The sequence below is a fragment of the Leucopleurus acutus genome (assembly GCF_964270905.1).
Source record: "Leucopleurus acutus genome assembly, chromosome: 4".
Classification (NCBI taxonomy): Eukaryota; Metazoa; Chordata; class Mammalia; order Artiodactyla; family Delphinidae; genus Leucopleurus; species Leucopleurus acutus.
Genome location: NC_139146.1, coordinates 128,862,949 through 128,882,759, shown reverse-complemented (window position 1 = coordinate 128,882,759; position 19,811 = coordinate 128,862,949). Strand labels below are relative to the sequence as shown.

The 19,811-nt window shown below is 38.1% G+C and overlaps 1 protein-coding gene across 1 annotated transcript in view; it reads right to left on the bottom strand.

Annotated features, from left to right (window-relative positions):
• The window catches only part of IQCM (IQ motif containing M), a gene marked incomplete at both ends in the record, with an annotated part of 348,083 nt that overhangs the window by 287,819 nt on the left and 40,453 nt on the right, over positions 1–19,811 (bottom strand). The window contains one exon of the mRNA XM_082838169.1: positions 1,054–1,144. Within this exon, the coding sequence (XP_082694295.1) occupies positions 1,054–1,144 (91 nt within the window). The remainder of the gene's footprint in view (positions 1–1,053; positions 1,145–19,811) is intronic.

The window sequence follows — 19,811 nt, the reverse complement described above, 5'->3', positions numbered from 1 at the left end:
AGACCAACCTGGCTCTCAGGTTAACTTAAGTAAAGGCAAAAGAATATTTTTTTAACTAGTATATTTCCAATACAATCATTTATTTTCCTTCCTAATTAATATCTTCTCTTACCATGGATAAAACCAAACCCTCAGTATTAAAGCTGTACATATACTCCACTCTTCCAAATTCCAGTATCGTATTACACTTTAAGCCAAGAAAGTGGTTACTTCTGAGCATAAAACTTGTAGTGCTAAGCACAGTTTGCAGGATAAATGTTGGAAGATCCAGGACATTCTTTACAGTCACAGCAACATTTTTTCTAATTTCTATTATTATAGCTGTGCCAATTACCCCACATTTCTGACCATGTTATATAATGAATTAATACAAAACAAGCCACTGAAAAATACATTTTAACAGAGCAGTATTTACATTCTAGAAGTATAAATGTTCCTACAAAATGTGCTGAAGGGCCTTTAGAGGTTCTATCTGTAGCTTTAGGGCCAAAAATTATGTACACAATTGTAACATTACCCCAAAGATGATGCTGTTATTTAGTGGAATAACTCAGAAAAGTAACTGACCCATCTCCAGACACCTTTGGAAAGCAGAAGCAATGCTCAAAATTCCTGCCTTCAAACTATGCTCAGTAGGATCATCCTCACCTTCTGTTAGAAAAAGACTAACTTTAAATTATTATATTAAAAAAGAAAAATTATAACAACTCTGCTCCATAATAGCTGCAGATGAATTATTAAAATACCAAACTTATGTAATATTATCATAAAATATGGCATTTTTCTCAAGAAAGCCACAAATTGGATTTGAGCTTATGCACTGTAAAACCCAGATGGTTTGCTTAACTATTCAGACATCTTCCAGTTCAAAAGTTAATTGAACTGAAAACTAAAATTTTGATAATTAATATGCTTTGAGGTACTCAAGCAGAAGGACAAATTAGCCTCATGCATGGGGTGTTAACAGACTTGACAAACCATGACAATTGGTCAACAAATACTGGCAAAGTAGAATAGTGTATGTTTTCTATAAGTTAACCAATTACACATTACCTGGTCTTCGCATGGTGCTGTTGCTTCTCTTTCTCCATTTTTTTACTCACTGAATCAATATTAGTCACTATTTTACCCAGATTAACTTGTTCTGGAATTCGAAAGAAAAGAAAAGCTTTAATTGTATACTATTAGTTTTCAAGTTCTAAGTGCATTCTTTGAATTAAACTGCAAATCACAGATTTTTTTAATAATAGGTATGATATTTTTCAAAAAAATTACTAACACAAAGATATGGTAAAAATAAACATTTAAGTGTTTTTTTCCACCCCATGCTCCTCAGATGTTTTGCAATTACTAAAATTTAGGACTGAAAGTGTAGAGTAAATGAACTGCATATATCAGAAAGGAGATAGCTTCCAGAGAAATGTCTGTAAGAATACAGCACATTCCAATGAGTACAAAAAGCCTCGTTTATACATATCAGCATTATTATCATCCTTATCTTCAGCAGGCTTAGGTTTTATTGCAGAGCCTGCTATTTTAAAATAATTTAGCAATCATTAGTTAATGTAAATAGGAACACTGAGTGCTCCAGAAATCTCCTCCATTTGATAGAAAGACTGAAGTCCACAAAAGGCAAAGGTTCTGCTATTTAAAAAATCTAGTTCTTAGAGTCTATAAAGAAACCTACATAAATATTTTTTAAATACCTATTACTTTCTATTTTGTACAAATAATGGGACTAACACAGTTTGAAACACTGCAACAAAATATTAAGTCATGTATCTATTAAAGACATTCTAGCTACTAGTTCAGGTATATTAAAAAGATATTAAAGATACAGAGAACATATGAGATTAAACCCTCTGTTTTAGAAATTTTACAAACTACTTGGTTTGTAAATGCTAACAAATAAAAGAGCATAGTCGATAGCATTATATAATCTAGATTTAAAATGTATAACAAAGAACACAAAAAATTGGGAGAAATGGAAAACAGAATGCTAATATTTATTGACTATTTATATCAGGGGTGTTGGTTAGCATTCCCTGTGAATTATCTCACACTTAAACCTCAAAACTGTTCTATTGTTTTTTGGTGAAGTATTGTGATTATTCTCTATTATACAGAAAAACAGTTTACCAAAGATCTAAGTTAAAAGGTGCAGAGCCAGGGCACAAACCCATATCCCTCTGACTGTAAATTCACTCTTCTTCACTCTGCTCCACTGCCCCCAGGCAGAGCTCCCGGGGCCTCAGGTGCCTAACTATGGGAAAAGGATAATTTCTGCCATGCTTACTTTGGAGGGTGACTACAGAGCTCAAAAGACACACTTTACATAAAGATACACAGTAAGTTGAGAAATATCGTATTAAAGTGAAGAAGTAGAGAAAGAATTTATAAGTTAGAGTCGTAAAAATAGAAACATTTAAAAATATCTGCCATATGCCAAGTGCGATACTTGCTGTATACAGATTAGCATATTTTATTCTCACAACCACCCCATAAATTAGGTACTATTATTATCCCCATTTTACAGATGAGAACACTGAAGCAGAGAAACAGAGATTAACTTTCCTAAGGTTATACAGCTAGCAGGAGGTAGAGGCAATATTCAAACCCAGGCAGGCAGTCCCTACAGCCTGCATTCTTAATCACTAGGATACCCAATATGCATATTTTTAATTTTACTTACTTAAGGAATATCTACTGAGTGAAAATTGTCATGCTAACTCCTAGAGAGGAGATATAGGATATAATGATTAATAAAAGATTGCCACTCTCAATGGACAGCATAACTAACATGAAAATCACTCAGAAAAGTGAAGGAGAAAAAGGATGTGGGGAAATGTCAGGAGACGTGCAACCCAGATATCTAGAGAGTGAATTTTACAGTGATGCTAAAGGAACTAAGCTTGTGCTACTACAATAATTAATAAAGCAAAAGATATGCCCATTTTGAGAAAAAAGTATTAAAAACTTTAGGGATAATCCATTTAATCGCTAAACTGAAAGCCCTCTACATTACCATTTAACTAAATCATGTTAGTACTGCATCCAAAATAGAAAATAAGTGCAGTTACACCCCTTTCAAAAGGTAGTATAGGGGCTTCCCTGGTAGCACAGTGGTTAAGAATCCTCCTGCCAATGCAGGGGACATGGGTTCGAGCCCTGGTCTGGGAAGATCCCACATGTCGTGGAGCAAGCCCGTGTGCCCCAACTAAGCCCGTGTGCCCCAACTACTGAGCCTGTACTCTAGACCCCACGAGCCACAACTTCTGAGCCCACGTGCCACAACTACTGAAGCCCATGCGCCTAGAGCCGGTGCTCTGCAACAAGAGAAGCCACTGCAATGAGAAGCCTGCACACCGCAACAAAGAGTAGCCCCCGGCTCGCTGCAACTAGAGAAAGCCTGTGTGCAGCAACGAAGACACAACAGAGCCAAAAATAAAAATAAATTAAAAATAAATAAAATTTTTTTAAGTAGTATAGAGTTAATGAAGATTTCTAGAAAGGCAATTAAAGCATATGAAAATCCTACATTACTTCTAATTAGTTTAGATAAACCTTTAGATGGGGAACAAGACTTACTGTGTGACTTTGGGCAAATTATAACATTTCTGAGTTCATAACCATTCCCTTTATGTAAAATCTAGTCTCTAAAACAATTACATCAACTCTAGAATTTCAGTTCTGGAACATAAACTATAAATCACTCTGGTTAAAATGATTAGTAAGAGACAGGTGGACTGGGAAAAGAAAATGCAGGTAAAGTGATGAACATTTGGGGGTTTTGTAATGAAATCAAACAAATGAAACATAAGGCATTAGAACTTCCAACCAAAAAACTCTAGTCCTTAACACTATTTACCATGTTTTTCTCAGAGTTCAGCTGGAATCAATCATTCATTCATCTGGAGTCAATCATCCATTCAATTTCCTTCACTTCTGACTATTTCACTTGTCTCCTTCATGGGCTCATTTTGCTATGACTACCTCAACTTGTAGTCTTGTTGTGTATGCCCCACAGCTCTTTCCTTGACTGCCTTCTAACCCTTTGCTTAAATGATTTGGTCCACTCCCATGGCTATATTCATCATGTAAATGTGGATACCTCACAAAATCTCTATATCTTGATCAGACCACTCTCAAGGGCCAAATTTGAATAACTATCTCTATATGCATGTCCCAAAGACATTCCAATCAACATGTCCCCTCTCACAATTAATGACACCACCATCCATTCAAAACCCAGAAGTCACCTCTACTACTCACTCTCCCTCAGCCTCCTAGTACAATCAGTCATCAAATCCCTTCCACTTTTCCACTCATACTGTCTCAACACAGAGCTTTACCATCTCTTCTCTGGAACACTAATAGCTTCCTCACTTGGATTCCTGCTTCCAACCATGATACCCTCCAATCCATCCTCCACACTTTCTATAAATAATCCATAATTTTCCAAATAATGGGATTTTAAATTATCATTGTTATTATTTAAAAATTTAATTTCACTGTAATCAGAGACCATGATTTATATAATTCTAAAATCTTTGAAATTTATTGACCCCTACTTAATAGACCAATGTGTAGTCAGTTTTCACAATGTTCCATACTTGTCTGAAAATGTACATCCTCTCACTGTTGTTCTGTACTCATCTAATAAATTAAGCTTCTTAATTTAGTTGTTTAAGTCAAATACTTTGTAGCCTTACTGATATATGTGTATGCACACAGTTATGTAAATATGTGTGTATACATTATTTTTTGCTGGACAATTTGAAAGTTGCAAACAGTATGACATTTCACCCCTAAATACTTCATCACATAACTCCTAAAAACAAGCACATCCTCTACACATTCACAATATCCACCCAAGAAATTAACATTGATACAATTATGACCTTAACCCTAACACTAACCCTAACCGGATGTATCTGTATACAAATTCCCATAGTATTGTGTAGGGACTATGTGACAAGTTCTCCTGGTCTCCATCCTATGAACACCTGGCTGCTCATTTTCAATCTCTCTCCTTCTTCTATCAGACCTCTAAAAAATGCAGTCCCATGAGCCTCTATCATAAGCCCTTTCACTTGTGTTAACTTCACTTGTTCCTTGGGAGATTTCATCCAGTTCCTTAGGTAAATATGTCCATACATCAGTGACTCTAAAACTTTATCCTCCAGGCCATACCTGTCCTCAAAATTTCAGACCCATGTATATAATTGTCTTACATGTGAAGTTGCATATTAATAAGCATTTCAAATATAATGTATTTAATAGAAACCTTGGTCTTCTCTTCCAAACACTGTTCTTTCTTGTCTTTCTTGTGTCAGTAAATGACATCACCACACAGCCACCCACTCAAACCAGAAACTCATAACCTGTCACTAAAATATATATCAAATTTACCAATTTCCTCCAGTGTCACTAATACCACCACAATAATGCTACATACCAAACCAAACCAAAACTCAGTGGATTATAAGTTTAGATGATTCTTGCTCATGGTTCTTTGACTTGGCCAGAGCAGCTCCGCTTCAGGCTCTGAGGCATGTGGCTTAGATGGGCCATGCCGGAGGGGCAGCTACCTGGGGCATGGTCTTCTCATGGCAGACCAAGGAGTAAGACATACAAGTTAAACCACTAAAACAGCAGTCCCCAACCTTTTTGGCACCAGGAACCAGTTTCATGGAAGACAATTTTTCCACGGACCAGACGGTGGGGGGATAGTTTTGGGAGGATTCAAGCCCATTACATTTACTGTGTACTTCCTTTCTATTATTATTATATTATAATATATAATGAAATAATTATACAACTCACCATAATGCTGACAGGAGGTGGAGCTCAGGCGATAATGCAAGCGATGGGGAGCAGCTGTAAATACAGATGAAGCTTCACTCGCTTGCCAGCTGCTCACTTCTTGCTGTGTGGCCCAGTTCCTAACAGGCCACAGACCAGTACGGGTCCATGGTCCAAGGGTTGGGGACCCCTGCACTAAAACATTTAAAACTATTGCCTGTGTTATATCTTGTCACTTTCCATTGGCCAAAGCAAGCACACAGTCAGTCTCAAAGGCTGGCCAGGGAAGGGAAGCATACTCCAACCCACGGTGGAGGAGGAAGAGAGCGGATGTGTCTTGAAAAATAACTCAATCTAAGCCAACATTATCTTTTGCCTAGACTGAAAACTAGCTTTCTAATTACCCTCCCACTTTCCCTCTAGACTCTGCTCACTCCAGTCTACACACAAAGGTCAACATATCTTTTCAAAATGGAAATGTGGGGGAGACCTTCAAGATGGCAGAGGAGTAAAATGTAGAGATCACCTTCCTCCCCACACATACACCAGAAATACATCTAAATATGGAACAACTCCTACAGAACACCTACTGAATGCTGGCAGAAGACCTCAGACTTCCCAAAAGGCAAGAAACTCCCCACATACCTGGGTAGGGCAAAAAACACAAGAAAAAACAGAGACAAAAGAATAAGGATGGACCTGCACCTTGGGGAGGGAGCTGTGAAGGAGGAAAAGTTTCCACACACTAGGAAGCCCCTTCGTGGGCGGAGACTGCAGGTGGCGGAGGGGGGAAGCTTTGGAGCCACGGAGGAGAGCGCAGCAACAGGGGTGCAGAGGGCAAAGCGGAGAGATTCCTACACGGAGGATCACTGCCAACCAGCACTCACCAGCCTGAGAAGCTTGTCTGCTCACCGGCCGGGGTGGGCGGGGGCTGCGAGTTGAGGCTTGGGCTTTGGAGGTCAGATCCCAGGGAGAGGACTGGGGTTTGCTGCGTGAACACAGCCTGAAGGGGGCCAGTACACTACAGCTAGCCAGGAGGTAGTCCGGGAAAAAGTCTGGAACTGCCTAAGAGGCAAGAGACCATTGTTTCGGGGTGCGCAAGGACAGGGGACTCAAAGCACTGCCTCAACAAGCCCCAGAGATGAGCACGAGCCATGGCTATCAGTGTGGACACTAGAGACCAGCATGAGATGCTAAGGCTGCTGCAGCCACCAAGAAGCCTGTGTGCGAGCACAGGTCACTATGCACACCTCCCATCCTAGAAGCCTGTGCAGCCCACCACTGCCAGGATCCCGTGATCCAGGGACAACTTCCCTGGGAGAACACATAGTGCGCCTCAGGCTGTTGCAATGTCATGCTGGCCTCTGCCACCGCGGGCTCACCCCACATTCCATACCCCTCCTTCCCCCCAACCTGAGTGAGCCACAGCCCCCAAATCAGCCACTCTTTTAACCAACCCCCCCAAGACTGGGCAGGAACAGACGCCCTCAGGTGACCTACACGCAGAGGCCAAAATTTAAATTTGGGGCCAAATGCAAAGCTGAACCCCAGGAGCTGTGTGAAGGAAGAAGAGAAAGGGAAATTTCTCCCAAAGGCCTCAGGAGCAGCAGATTAAATGTCCACAGTCAACCTGATATACCCTGCATCTCTGGAATACCTGAATAGATAACGCATCATCCCGAAATGGAGGCGGTGGACTTTCAGAGCAACTGTAGACTTGGGGTTTGCTTTCTGCATCTAATTTGTTTCTGGTTTTATGTTAACTTAGTTTAGTATTTACAGCTTATTAACATTGGTAGATTTGTTTATTGATTTGGTTGCTCTCTTCTTTTTTTGTATATAGATATATATTTTTTTCCTTTTTCTCTTTTTGTGAGTGCGTATGTGTATGCTTCTTTGTGTAATTTTGTCTGTATAGCTTTGCTTTTACCATTTGTGCTAGGGATCTGTCGGTCCGTGGTTTTTTTTTTAATTTAGATTTTAGCACTTGTTATCATTGGTGGATTTGTTTTTTGGTTTGGTTGCTCTCTTACTTCTTTCTCTATATTTTCTTTTCTTTAATAACTTTTTAATTTTAATAATTTAAAAAAAATTTTACTTTAATAACTTTGTTTTTATTTTATTCTCTTTCTTCCTCCCTCTCTCCTTCCCTCCCTCCCTCCCTCTTTCTTTCTCTTTCTTTCTTTCTTTCTCTCTCTCTTTCTATGTCTCTCTGTTTCTCTGTCTCTCTGTCTGTCTGTCTGTCTCTCTCTCTCTCTCTGTCTCTCTTTCTCTCTTTCTTTCTCCTTCTTCTTCTGAGCTGTGCGGCTGACATGGTCTTGGTGCTCCAGCCAGGGGTCAGGCCTGTGCCTCTGAGGTGGGAGAGATGAGTTCAGAATATTGGTACACCAAAGACCTCCCAGCTCCACATAATATCAAACGGGGAAAGCTCTCCCAGAGATCTCCACCTCAAAGTTAAGACCCAGCTCGACTCAACAACCAGAAAGCTACACTGCTGGACACCCTATGCCAAACAACTAGCAAGACAGGAAAACAAACCCACCCATTAGCAGAGAGGCTGCCTAAAATCATAATAAGGTCAAAGACACCCCAAAACACACCACTGGATGCAGTCCTGCCCACCAGAAAGACAAGATCCAGCCTCATCCACCAGAACACAGGAGAAAGTCACCTCCACCAGGAAGCCTACACAACCCACTGAACCAACCTTAGCCACTGGGGCAGACACCAAAAACAATGGGAACTATGAACATGCAGCCTACGAAAAAGAGACCCCAAACACAGTAAGTTAAGCAAAATGAGAAGACAGAGAAACATACAGCAGATGAAGAAGCAAGGTAAAAACCTGCCAGACCAAACAAATGAAGAGGAAATAGGCAGTCTACCTGAAAAAGAATTCAGAGTAATGATAGTAAAGATGATCCAAAATCTTGAAAAAGAATGGAGAAAATACAAGAAACGTTTAACAAGGACCTAGAAGAACTGAAGAGCAAACAAACAGTCATGAACAACACAATAAATGAAATTAAAAATTCTCTAGAAGGAATCAATAGCATAATAACTGAGGCAGAAGAACGGATAAGTGACCTGGAAAAAAGAATGGTGGGGCTTCCCTGGTGGCGCAGTGGTTGAGAGTCCGCCTGCCGATGCAGGGGACATGGGTTTGTGCCCCAGTCCGGGAAGATCCCACATGCCGTGGAGCGGCTGAGCCCGTGAGCCATGGCCGCTAAGCCTGCACGTCCGGAGCCTGTGCCCCGCAACGCTAGAGGTCACAACAGTGAGAGGCCCGCATACCGCAAAAAAAAAAAAAAGAATGGTGGAAATAACTACTGCAGAGCAGAATAAAGGAAAAAGAATGAAAAGAATTGAGGAAAATCTTAGAGACCACTGGGTCAACATTAAACACACCAACATTCGAATTATAGGGGTCCCAGAAGAAGAAGAGAAAAAGAAAGGGACTGAGAAAATATTTGAAGAGATTATAGTTGAAAACTTCCCTGATATGGGAAAGGAAATAGTCAGTCAAATCCAGGAAGGGCAGAGAGTCCCATACAGGATAAATCCAAAGAGAAACACACCAAGACACATATTAATCAAACTATCAAAAATTAAATACAGGGCTTCCCTGGGGGTGCAGTGGTTGAGAGTCCGCCTGCCGATGCAGGGAACACGGGTTCATGTCCCAGTCTGGGAGGATCCCACATGCCGCGGAGCGGCTGGGCCCGTGAGTCGTGGCCGCTGGGCCTGCGTGTCCGGAGCCTGTGCTCTGCAACGGGAGAGGCCACAACAGTGTGAGGCCCGTGTATCGCAAAAAAAAAAAAAAAAAAATTAAATACAAAGAAAAAATATTAAAAGCAGCAAGGGAAAAACAACGAATAACATACAAGGGAATCCCCATAAGGTTAACAGCTGATCTTTCAGCAGAAATTCTGCAAGCCAGAAAGGAGTGGCAGGACATATTGGAAGTGATGAAAGGGAGAAACCTACAACCAAGATTACTCTACCCAGCAAGGATCTCATTCAGATTCAACGGAGCAATTAAAACCTTTACAGAAAAGCAAAAGCTAAGAGAATTCAGCACCACCAAACCAGCTTTACAACAAATGCTAAAGGAACTTCTCTAGGCAAGAAACACAAGAGAAGGAAAAGACCTACAATAACAAACCCAAAACAATTAAGAAAATGGTAATAAGTACATACATATCGATAACTATCTTAAATGTAAATGGATTAAATGCTCCCACCAGAAGACATAGACCGGTTGAATGGACACAAAAACAAGACATAAATATGCTGTCTACAAGAGACCCACTTCAGACCTAGGGACACATACAGAGTGAAAGTGGGTATGCAAAAAGATATTCCATGTAAATGAAAATCAAAAGAAAGCTGGAGTAGCAATTCTCATATCAGACAAAATAGACTTTAAAATAAAGATTATTACAACAGACAATGAAGGACACTACATAATGATCAAGGGACCGATCCAAGAAGAAGATATAACAATTGTAAATATTTCTGCAGCCAACATAGGAGCACCTCAATACATAAAGCAAATGCTAACATCCATAAAAGGGGAAATCGACAGTAACACAATAATACTAGCGGAATGAACACCCAACTTTCACCAATGGACAGGTCATCCAAACTGAAAATAAATAAGGAAACACAAGCTTTAAATGATACATGAAACAAAATGGACTTAATTGATATTTATAGAACATTCCATCCAAAAACAACAGAATACACATTCTTCTCAAGTGCTCATGGAAAATTCTCCAGGATAGATCATATCTTGGGTCACAAATCAAGCCTTGGTAAATTTAAGAAAGTTGAAACCGTATCAAGTATCTTCTCCAATCACAACACTATGAGACTAGATATCAATTACAGGAAAAAGTCTGTAAAAATTACAAACACATGAAGGCTAAACAATACACTACTAAATAACCCAGAGATCACTGAAGAAATCAAAGAGGAAATCAAAAAATACCTAGAGACAAATGACAATGGAAACACGACAACCCAAAACCTATGTGATGCAGCAAAAGCAGCTCTAAGAGGGAAGTTTAGAGCAATACAATACTACCTCAAGAAGCAAGAAACATCTCAAGTAAACAACCTAACCTTACACCTAAAGCAATTACAGAAAGAAGAACAAAAAAAAACCCCAAAGTTAGCAGAAGGAAAGAAATCATAAAGATCAGATCAGAAATAAATGAAAAAGAAATGAAGGAAACAATAGCTAAGATCAATAAAACTAAAAGCTGGTTCTTTGAGAAGATAAACAAAATTGATAAACCATTAGCCAGACTCAGGAAAAAAAGGGAGAAGACTCAAATCAATAGAATTATAAATGAAAAGGGAGAAGTAACAACTGACACTGCAGAAATACAAAAAATCATGCAGGATTACTACAAGCAACTCTACGCCAGTAAAATGGACAACCTGGAAGAAATGGACAAATTCTTAGGAAAGCACAACCTGCCGAGACTGAACCAGGAAGAAATAGAAAATTTAAAAGACCAATCACAAGCAGTGAAATTGAAACTGTGATTAAAAATCTTCCAACAAAAAAAAAAAAAAAAAAAAAAACCTTCCAACAAACAAAAGCCCAGGACCAGATGGCTTCACAGGCGAATTCTAGCAAACATTTAGAGAAGAGCTAACATCTATCCTTCTCAAGCTCTTCCAAACTATGGCTGAGGAACACTCCCAAACTCATTTTAAGAGGCCACCATCACCCTGATACCAAAACCAAAGGCATCTCAAAAAAAGAAAACTAAAGGCCAATATCACTGATGAACATAGATGCAAAAATCCTCAACAAAATATGAGCAAACAGAATCCAACAGTACATTAAAGGGATCATACACCATGATCAATAGGGTTTATCCCAGGAATGCAAGGATTCTTCAATACATGCAAATCAATCAATGTGATAAACCATATTAACAAATTGAAGGAGAAAAACCATATGATCATCTCAATAGATGCGAAAAAGCTTTTGATAAAATTCAACACCCATTTATGATAAAAGCCCTCCAGAAGGTAGGCATAGAGGGAACTTTCCTCAACATAATAAAGGCCATATATGACAAACCCACAGCCAACATTGTTCCCAGTGGTGAAAAACTGAAACCATTTCCTCTAAGATCAGGAACAAGACAAGGTTGTCCACTCTCACCACTATTATTCAACATAGTTTTGGAAGTTTTAGCCACAGCAATTAGAGCAGAAAAGAAGATGTCCTCAGAGACACCTTCATGACATTTACATCTAAAGTATGTCCCCAGTCTACTACATCACTCTATTTTCTTCACTGTGACCTTCACATTTCATGATTATCTTGTCTATCTGTTTGCTTGCTTTTTGTGTATTTTCTCCCAGCAGAATATAAGCTCCATTTTCACAACTATATCACCAGTGTCAAGAAGAGTGGTTGGCATATAATAGATGTTTAATAAATAAATAATGAATGAATGAATGAATGAATTTTTCTCTTGGTATATTATGAGCTATTTAAAATGGAACATTTTTATTCCGTTTCTAACTCACACATAGCATTATAAATCAGCAGCCCAATAAATATTAATTGAATAAATGAAGTAATTAATGTGTTTACTAGATATAGATGTAATAAATTTCAGATTTCATTGTCATGTCAGAAAGCGGAATAAAGACATTTGTGCTAGACAGGTTATCTGAATACTTCAGATTTCACTTACATTTTTCTACTCCACCCTCATGTAGTTATTATTGTCCAGTATAATACCCTTCAACAAATAAATTATTATTAACTACCTCCCTTCAGCTATGTGTCAGAGCCAATGGAGGTTATAGGAAAAGGGGGAAACATCACCACCACTTTGCAGAAGTTCATATCCTATCAATCCCAAAGTAATGGTAGTCATTCATTCATTGTTGAACAAATACCTCAGTGCCTAGCCTAGCATATATTAGGTACTCAATAAATGCTGAATGAACAAACAGAAGTCAGCCAGGAACCAAGAGCAGAGTTGAATTAAATGCAAGAGAATATGTAATTCCACATGATGTCAGCAGAAGAGTACTGTAAATTAATCCATGTTTTGCCAGCACAATTTAACTCCACTATGAGACCTCAGTGTATGAAACAATAGTGTGAAATGTTTTTAAAAACATCTTGAATTTTTTAAAAAAACAAAAAATAGATAACTATTTCAGGAATATAAAAATATAATGTAATAGTAATGAAGAGGAGGACAAAAATTATACAATTCCAATAAGCTTTAAGATATTTTACTCAAGTATAATCAATTTGATATCTATTGGTACAAATTATTAAATTAACTGATATATTTCAGGAATCAGAATCTCATCCTCCAGGTGGGTATACTGTATTGTTTATGATGGATAATACAGAGAAGTGGTTAAGAAAGCAGACAGACTCAAGGGGGTATACATTTGAACTTCATCATCAGTATGACCCTCAGCAAGTTATATTCTATCTCTGAGTTCAGCATCTTCATTTGTAAAAATGTCTATGATGATAATAGACTGCTATGAAGACTGCATGAGTGACACATGCAAAATACTTAGCACAACATCTGGTTACATAGTAAGTGCTCAATAAAATTAGTGATGCAATGGTAATAATGATGAAAATTATAAGAACATGACATTGATTACAGTCTACACAGGAGATGAAGCAGACATATAACATGTTATAAGTGCCATAAGATAAAATGCTACCAAAAGACTATATCAATTATGTAAACTTGAAGTAATAGCACAACATATTAAAAACAAAACACAGTCATATTATGCTAAATAAATACTCCTATGCCTAAAACTTCTCCATCAGGCATTCATTTCTCTCTTACCCAGTCATAAATTACAACAGTACTCATCAAGCCTTTGGCAAATTAGGTAGCATACACTATTCTCCCAGAAGGAAAATAATGCCAGTTATACCTTAGTAAAATAGCTGAATCTCTACCAAATAAATACCATAGCCAAAGGCTTAACAAAATTGTCCAGAAGAAATGTGTTTATATTGATCTTCTTGGGCTACCCTCTCCAACAAAAACCAAACAAAAAACTAAAAGACAAACAACAACAAAAATCCAAAGATGTGGCTACAATTCAATGACTCTCACAAATCAACCCGATGGGAAAATACTGGTGTATATCTCTAGTCAGTTTATCCCTTGATCTTTCCCTTACACAAAATTAAAACAGATGTCAAGAAATAATGCTCCATGAATGTTTTCACAATTTCTGCAGTGTCAAGGATTTCTGAGCAACAAATTCTGGAACCTGGGTTAAAGGATGCTCAAATAGCAAACAAGCCATGGAAGTTAAAGACCCTTAGAAGTTAAAGAGGCACCTTCTCTGGAGCCATTTACTTACATTCCAAAAAGTAACAGACTTAGAGAACTTCACTTCATCTCCTCTTCCCAGAATGGATTTGCTTACATTCTCTCTCTCTGTTGGGGAGGAGAGGTAATTGTGCCAAATGCCCTATATAAACACTAAGATTCATAATTTCAGACTTCCTCTTCTGTGGTACTCCCTCCAGTGTACCTGAGGCATGAGGAAACTGAGATAAGATGCTCTCTGAGTAATTAAAAGTCTGTCTCCAATCCAGAAACCTCATGTTTCTTATCAGGATTACAGATGTGGATGGATGAATATATGGAAGATAGACAGACAGATAAGACTTAACATAAACAGGGCTGATATATTCCTATGAACTCATCTTTCCTTCCCATTGTGTCTGATCTAGGAAATACAGGAGACTTAGTAATAAGTCCAAATCTCTTTGAACATGCTTCCCAAAAGTGAGACATACAAACAAACTGAGTCTCAGTAGCAAGTAAAACATAAGGACACTCTCACATAGGGTCTGAATCAGATTTTGATTCAAAGAACTCAAAGAAATCATTCGACTCTAGCTGGAATACTGTCTGAAGAAACTTGGGAAGAGAACAATCATTAGGAGGGGTGACAGGTGTAAAGACAATCAATATAAAACTAATTATATTCACTTGTCAGGTGGGAAAAATACAAGCACTCACGGAGAAGCTTCCAACACCACAGCCCTTTATTATAACCATTTAGTAACCTTGACATAGCAAGGAGGATATTCATTTATAATTTTATTCTTCACAGCAGATATTAGTGAGGTGAGAAGGGAGTAATTATTAGGGCAGGGCTGCTAAACATAGATGGTGGTAACTTGAAGGCATTAGTGAGCGCTTGCAAATGGAGACTGTTTTCATTTATTCATTTTTGGTAGCATTAATCACGTTGCATCCTGCAGTGGTGTTGTCATTTCTCTTGCATGCACACACTGAATTTCTGAGCAGCACTATGCAATTGTGTCTCACACACTCTGGCATTTCCATTTCATGCTTCACAGTTTTAGTGTCACTTTGAGGTTTGAAATGTTTCACAGTTATTTGCTATATGTGGGTGCCAAAAAAAAAAAAAGTCAGCCTATATCACTGAAAAAGATACTGCAAGAATAGAAAATGGCTAGAATCAGATGGGAATTTCTGTCTCATTAATATTCAGAACTTTATCATGAATCAATTTACTTTTTATCAAAATCTAATTTATGTTTTACAGATGCATGAATGCATACAATTATTTTGCTCACCACATACAGTTCTTATAAAGTTAAACATAAACTTTTATTGATGTAGATAAGATTCTATAGTTAGAAGGAAACTGAAAATACCATACATCTTTTCTAGCCTACAACTTACCCATATGCTCTAACATAACAAACCCAAAAGCCTCCATTCAGTCACCTGATCTAACCCAGTATATTGACTGAATTTCTATCTATACATCTTGACGCATGTTTCAGTTTAATGTGTTAAAGTGAGCCTATTTAAACAAAGATAGAATAACTATATCTGTCACAAATATAAATGCATTAAGACTAATCATACACTGAACAACATATTGATCGATATCTACAAATATTGACAGATTTTACTGTCAATTTTGGTAAATACACACTTGATGACCTATTTCTGACTGTATATTCTTGCTAGGTATGACTTACACACTTCACACATACAGCAGTTGGGCATTTGACCACCCAAATACTGAATGCATTTTTTAATTAACATAACCTGTCCAGTAGTGAACCAAATAATTACATGTTAAGACACACATGTTAACATGTGTGTTAACATGTGTGAACCAAATAATTAACATGTTAATACACACAAAAAAGGAAGCTTCCCACACAAGAGAATTATCTAGAATAAGCACTTGTCACAAATCAAGCACTAAGTCAAGGTTCATCCTCTTCCTCCCCTTGTCTTTCCAACTGCACAAGATACCTCCTCAAGTTTAAATGTCTGGTTTGTTTCATTACAAATAGAAACTGAGAGCCATTGGTGAGCATGAAAAGAGAGCAAAAGAGAAATAAGCAAATACAGGTGGAAACTAAAGTAGTGACATGTTTACAAATGCTGTAAGTTTTTAATATCTGAAATGATTTCCCTCTGACACTTTAAAATAATTTTTCCCTTGTTGGAAGAGGGAATTTATGCTTAAATGTGGCAATCTGAAAGATTACAATTGCTGGAAAGTAAAAGAGTAACTTTTCCATCTAGTGCTTAACAAAGAAACAAATAATGACTGATAATGCTGACGTGTTGCCAGAATGACTAAAAATTCAAAGGGGCTACTCTAGTTTCAAATATTCCATCAGGAATCCCGGGTAATCCTGAAAGTGGGTGTGTGGAGACAAAGCTGACCTCCACAGGATGGACAATGGGTGCATGAAAAGCTGATCAAGACAGAATGCTAGCATGGTCTGGACTGTGTTCCCAACTTAACCTAAACTCTAACTTGACAAGGCAACACTAAAAATTCAAAACGATCTCTACTGATTATATTGCACATTTGCAACTTTCTCTTTAAATGCACGCACAATTAAATGCTTAGCAGCAACCACCACAGCAAAAGATTTAAAACATACAACTTCTTTACAGTAAGGATGAAAGTAGGCTACTTAGAAAGCAACAATGTTACACTATTTAAAAGGTTTTGATTTAATTTGATTACCTATATTAGCCACCTGGACTGAACATTCTGACCCTAGGTTTACTGTAGCCCCAAAGTACTGAAATTGTACCAAACAGCCTCATGAAATTAAAAAAAGGATCTCAAAATAAATGAATTATAATTCATATTAAAGTTAAAATTAACACTTCCCAGTGGCAGGTTTAGAACTGGGGGTGGAGGGGTGGGGTGAGGAGTGGAAGAAATGGACCACACAATATATGCAAACTTCATAACTATCACAACTTCCTCCAAAAAGAGAGGCAAATATTGGTATAGAAGGTAGACCAGGGCCTCTAACTACGGTCTCTAAAGAGACCTATAGGGCCTTCAGTCAATTATGTTTGCTTATCTTTAATTAGGAACATGTTGCCCTTTGTGTATCAGACTTTGTCAGATGCCAAGGGGTTAACAAAAGCTAGAAAAATTATGGTCACAGCCATCAACAGACTTAGAGAATAATACCTTAGGAAGAATATGAAGTCATTTTAATTATATTTAGAAAGTAATAATACAGAATATTCCTGAGACTGCCAAAGGGAAAATGACTACTGTTAAAAGGAAAATTACACTAATGGTCAACTGTTGGGTAGCTGAGAATATTCCAATAAAAATGTGGGAGAATTCGACTCAGAGGGCAGATAGCAGAAGCAAGAAGAACTACAATTCTGCAGCCTGTGGAACGAAAACCACATTCACAGAAAGACAAAATGAAAAGGCAGAGGAATATATACCCGATGAAGGAACAAGATGAAACCCCAGAAAAACAACTAAATGGAGTGGAAATAGGCAACCTTTCAGAAAACAGAATTCAGAATAATGATAGTGAGAATGATCCAGGACCTTGGAAAAAGAAAGGAGGCAAAGATCTAGAAGATGCAAGAAATGTTTAACAAAGACCTAGAAGAATTAAAGAACAAACATCTAGAAGAATTAAAGAACAAACAAAAAGAGATGAACAATACAATAACTGAAATGAAAAACAGAAGGAATCAATAGCAGAATAACTGAGGCAGAAGATCAGATAAGTGACCTGGAAGACAGAATGGTGGAATTCAGTGCCATGGAACAGAAAAAAGAATGAAAAGAAATGAAGACAGCCTAAGAGACCTCTGGGACTACTTTAAATGCACCAACATTCACATTATAGGGGTCCAGAGGAGAAGAGAGAGAGAAAGGACCTAAGAAAATATTTGAAGAGATTAGAGTCGAAAACTTCCCTAACATGGGAAAGGAAATATCAACCCAAGTCCAGGAAGCACAAAGAGTCCCAGACAGGATAAACCCAAGAAGAAACACACCAAGACACATAGTAACCAAATTGACAAAAATTAAAGACAAAGAAAAATTATTAAAAGCAACAAGGGAAAAATGACAAAATACATACAAGGGAACTCCCATAAGGTTAACAGCTGATTTCTCAGCAGAAACTCTACAAGCCAGAAGGGACTGGCATGATATATTTAAAGTGATGAAAGGGAAAAACCTACAACCAAGATTACTCTAGCCGGCAAGGATCTCCTTCAGATTCGATGGAGAAATCAAAAGCTTTACAGACAGCAAAAGCTGAGAGAATTCAGCACCACAAAACCAGCTCTACAACAAATACTAAAGGAACTTATCTAAATGGGAAACACAAGAAAAGGACTTACAAAAACAAACCCAAAACAATTAAGAAAATGGTAATAGGAACATACATATCGATAATCACCTTAAATGTGAATGGATTAAATGCTCCAACCAAAACACACAGGCTCACCGTATGGATATAAAAACAAGACCCGTATATATGTTGTCTACAAGAGAACCACTTCAGACCTAGGGACACATACAGACTGAAAATGAGGGGATGGAAAAACATATTCCATACAAATGGAAAAGAAAAGAAAGCTGGAAATCCCACTACTGAGCATATACCCTGAGAAAACCATAATTCAAAAAGTCATGTACGGGCTTCCCTGGTGGCGCAGTGGTTGACAGTCCGCCTGCCGATGCAGGGGACACGGGTTCGTGCCCCGGTCCAGGAAGATCCCACATGCCGCGGAGCGGCTGGGCCTGTGAGCCATGTCCGCCGAGCCTGTGCGTCCAGAGCCTGTGCTCCGCAACAGGAGAGGCCACAACAGTGAGAGGCCCGCGTACCGCAAAAAAAAAAAAAGTCATGTACCACAATGTTTGTTGCAGTTCTATTTACAATAGCCAGGATGTGGAAGCAACCTAAGTGTCCATCGACAGATAAATGGATAAAAAAGATGTGGCACGTATATACAATGGAATATTACTCAGTCATAAAAAGAAATGAAATTGAGTTATTTGTATTGACATGGATGGACCCAGAGTCTGTCATACAGAGTGAACTAAGTCAGAAAGTGAAAAAGAAATACCATATGCTAAACACATATATATGGAATCTAAAAAAAAACTGGTTATGAAGAACCTAGGGGCAGGACAGGAATAAAGACGCAGATGCAGAGAATGGACTAGAGGACACGGGGAGGGGGAAGGTAAGCTGGGATGAATGAGAGAGCAGCATGAACTTATATATACTACCAAATGTAAAACAGATAGCTAGTGGGAAGCAGCCGCATAGCCCAAGGAGATCGGCTCAGTGTTCTGTGACCCCCTAGAGGGGTGGGATAGGGAGGATGGGAGGGAGACACAAGAGGGAGGAGATATGGGGATATATGTATATATATAGCTGATTCACTTTGTTATAAAGCAGAAACTAACACACCATTGTAAATCAACTATACACCAGTAAAGATGTTAAAAAAAAAAAAAAAAGAAAGCTGGAGTAGCAATTCTCATATCACATAAAATAGACTTTAAAATAAAGAATGTTATAAGAGACAAGGAAGGACACTACATAATGATCAAGGGATCAGTCCAAGAAGAAGATATAATAATTATAAATATATATGCACCCAACATAGCAGCAC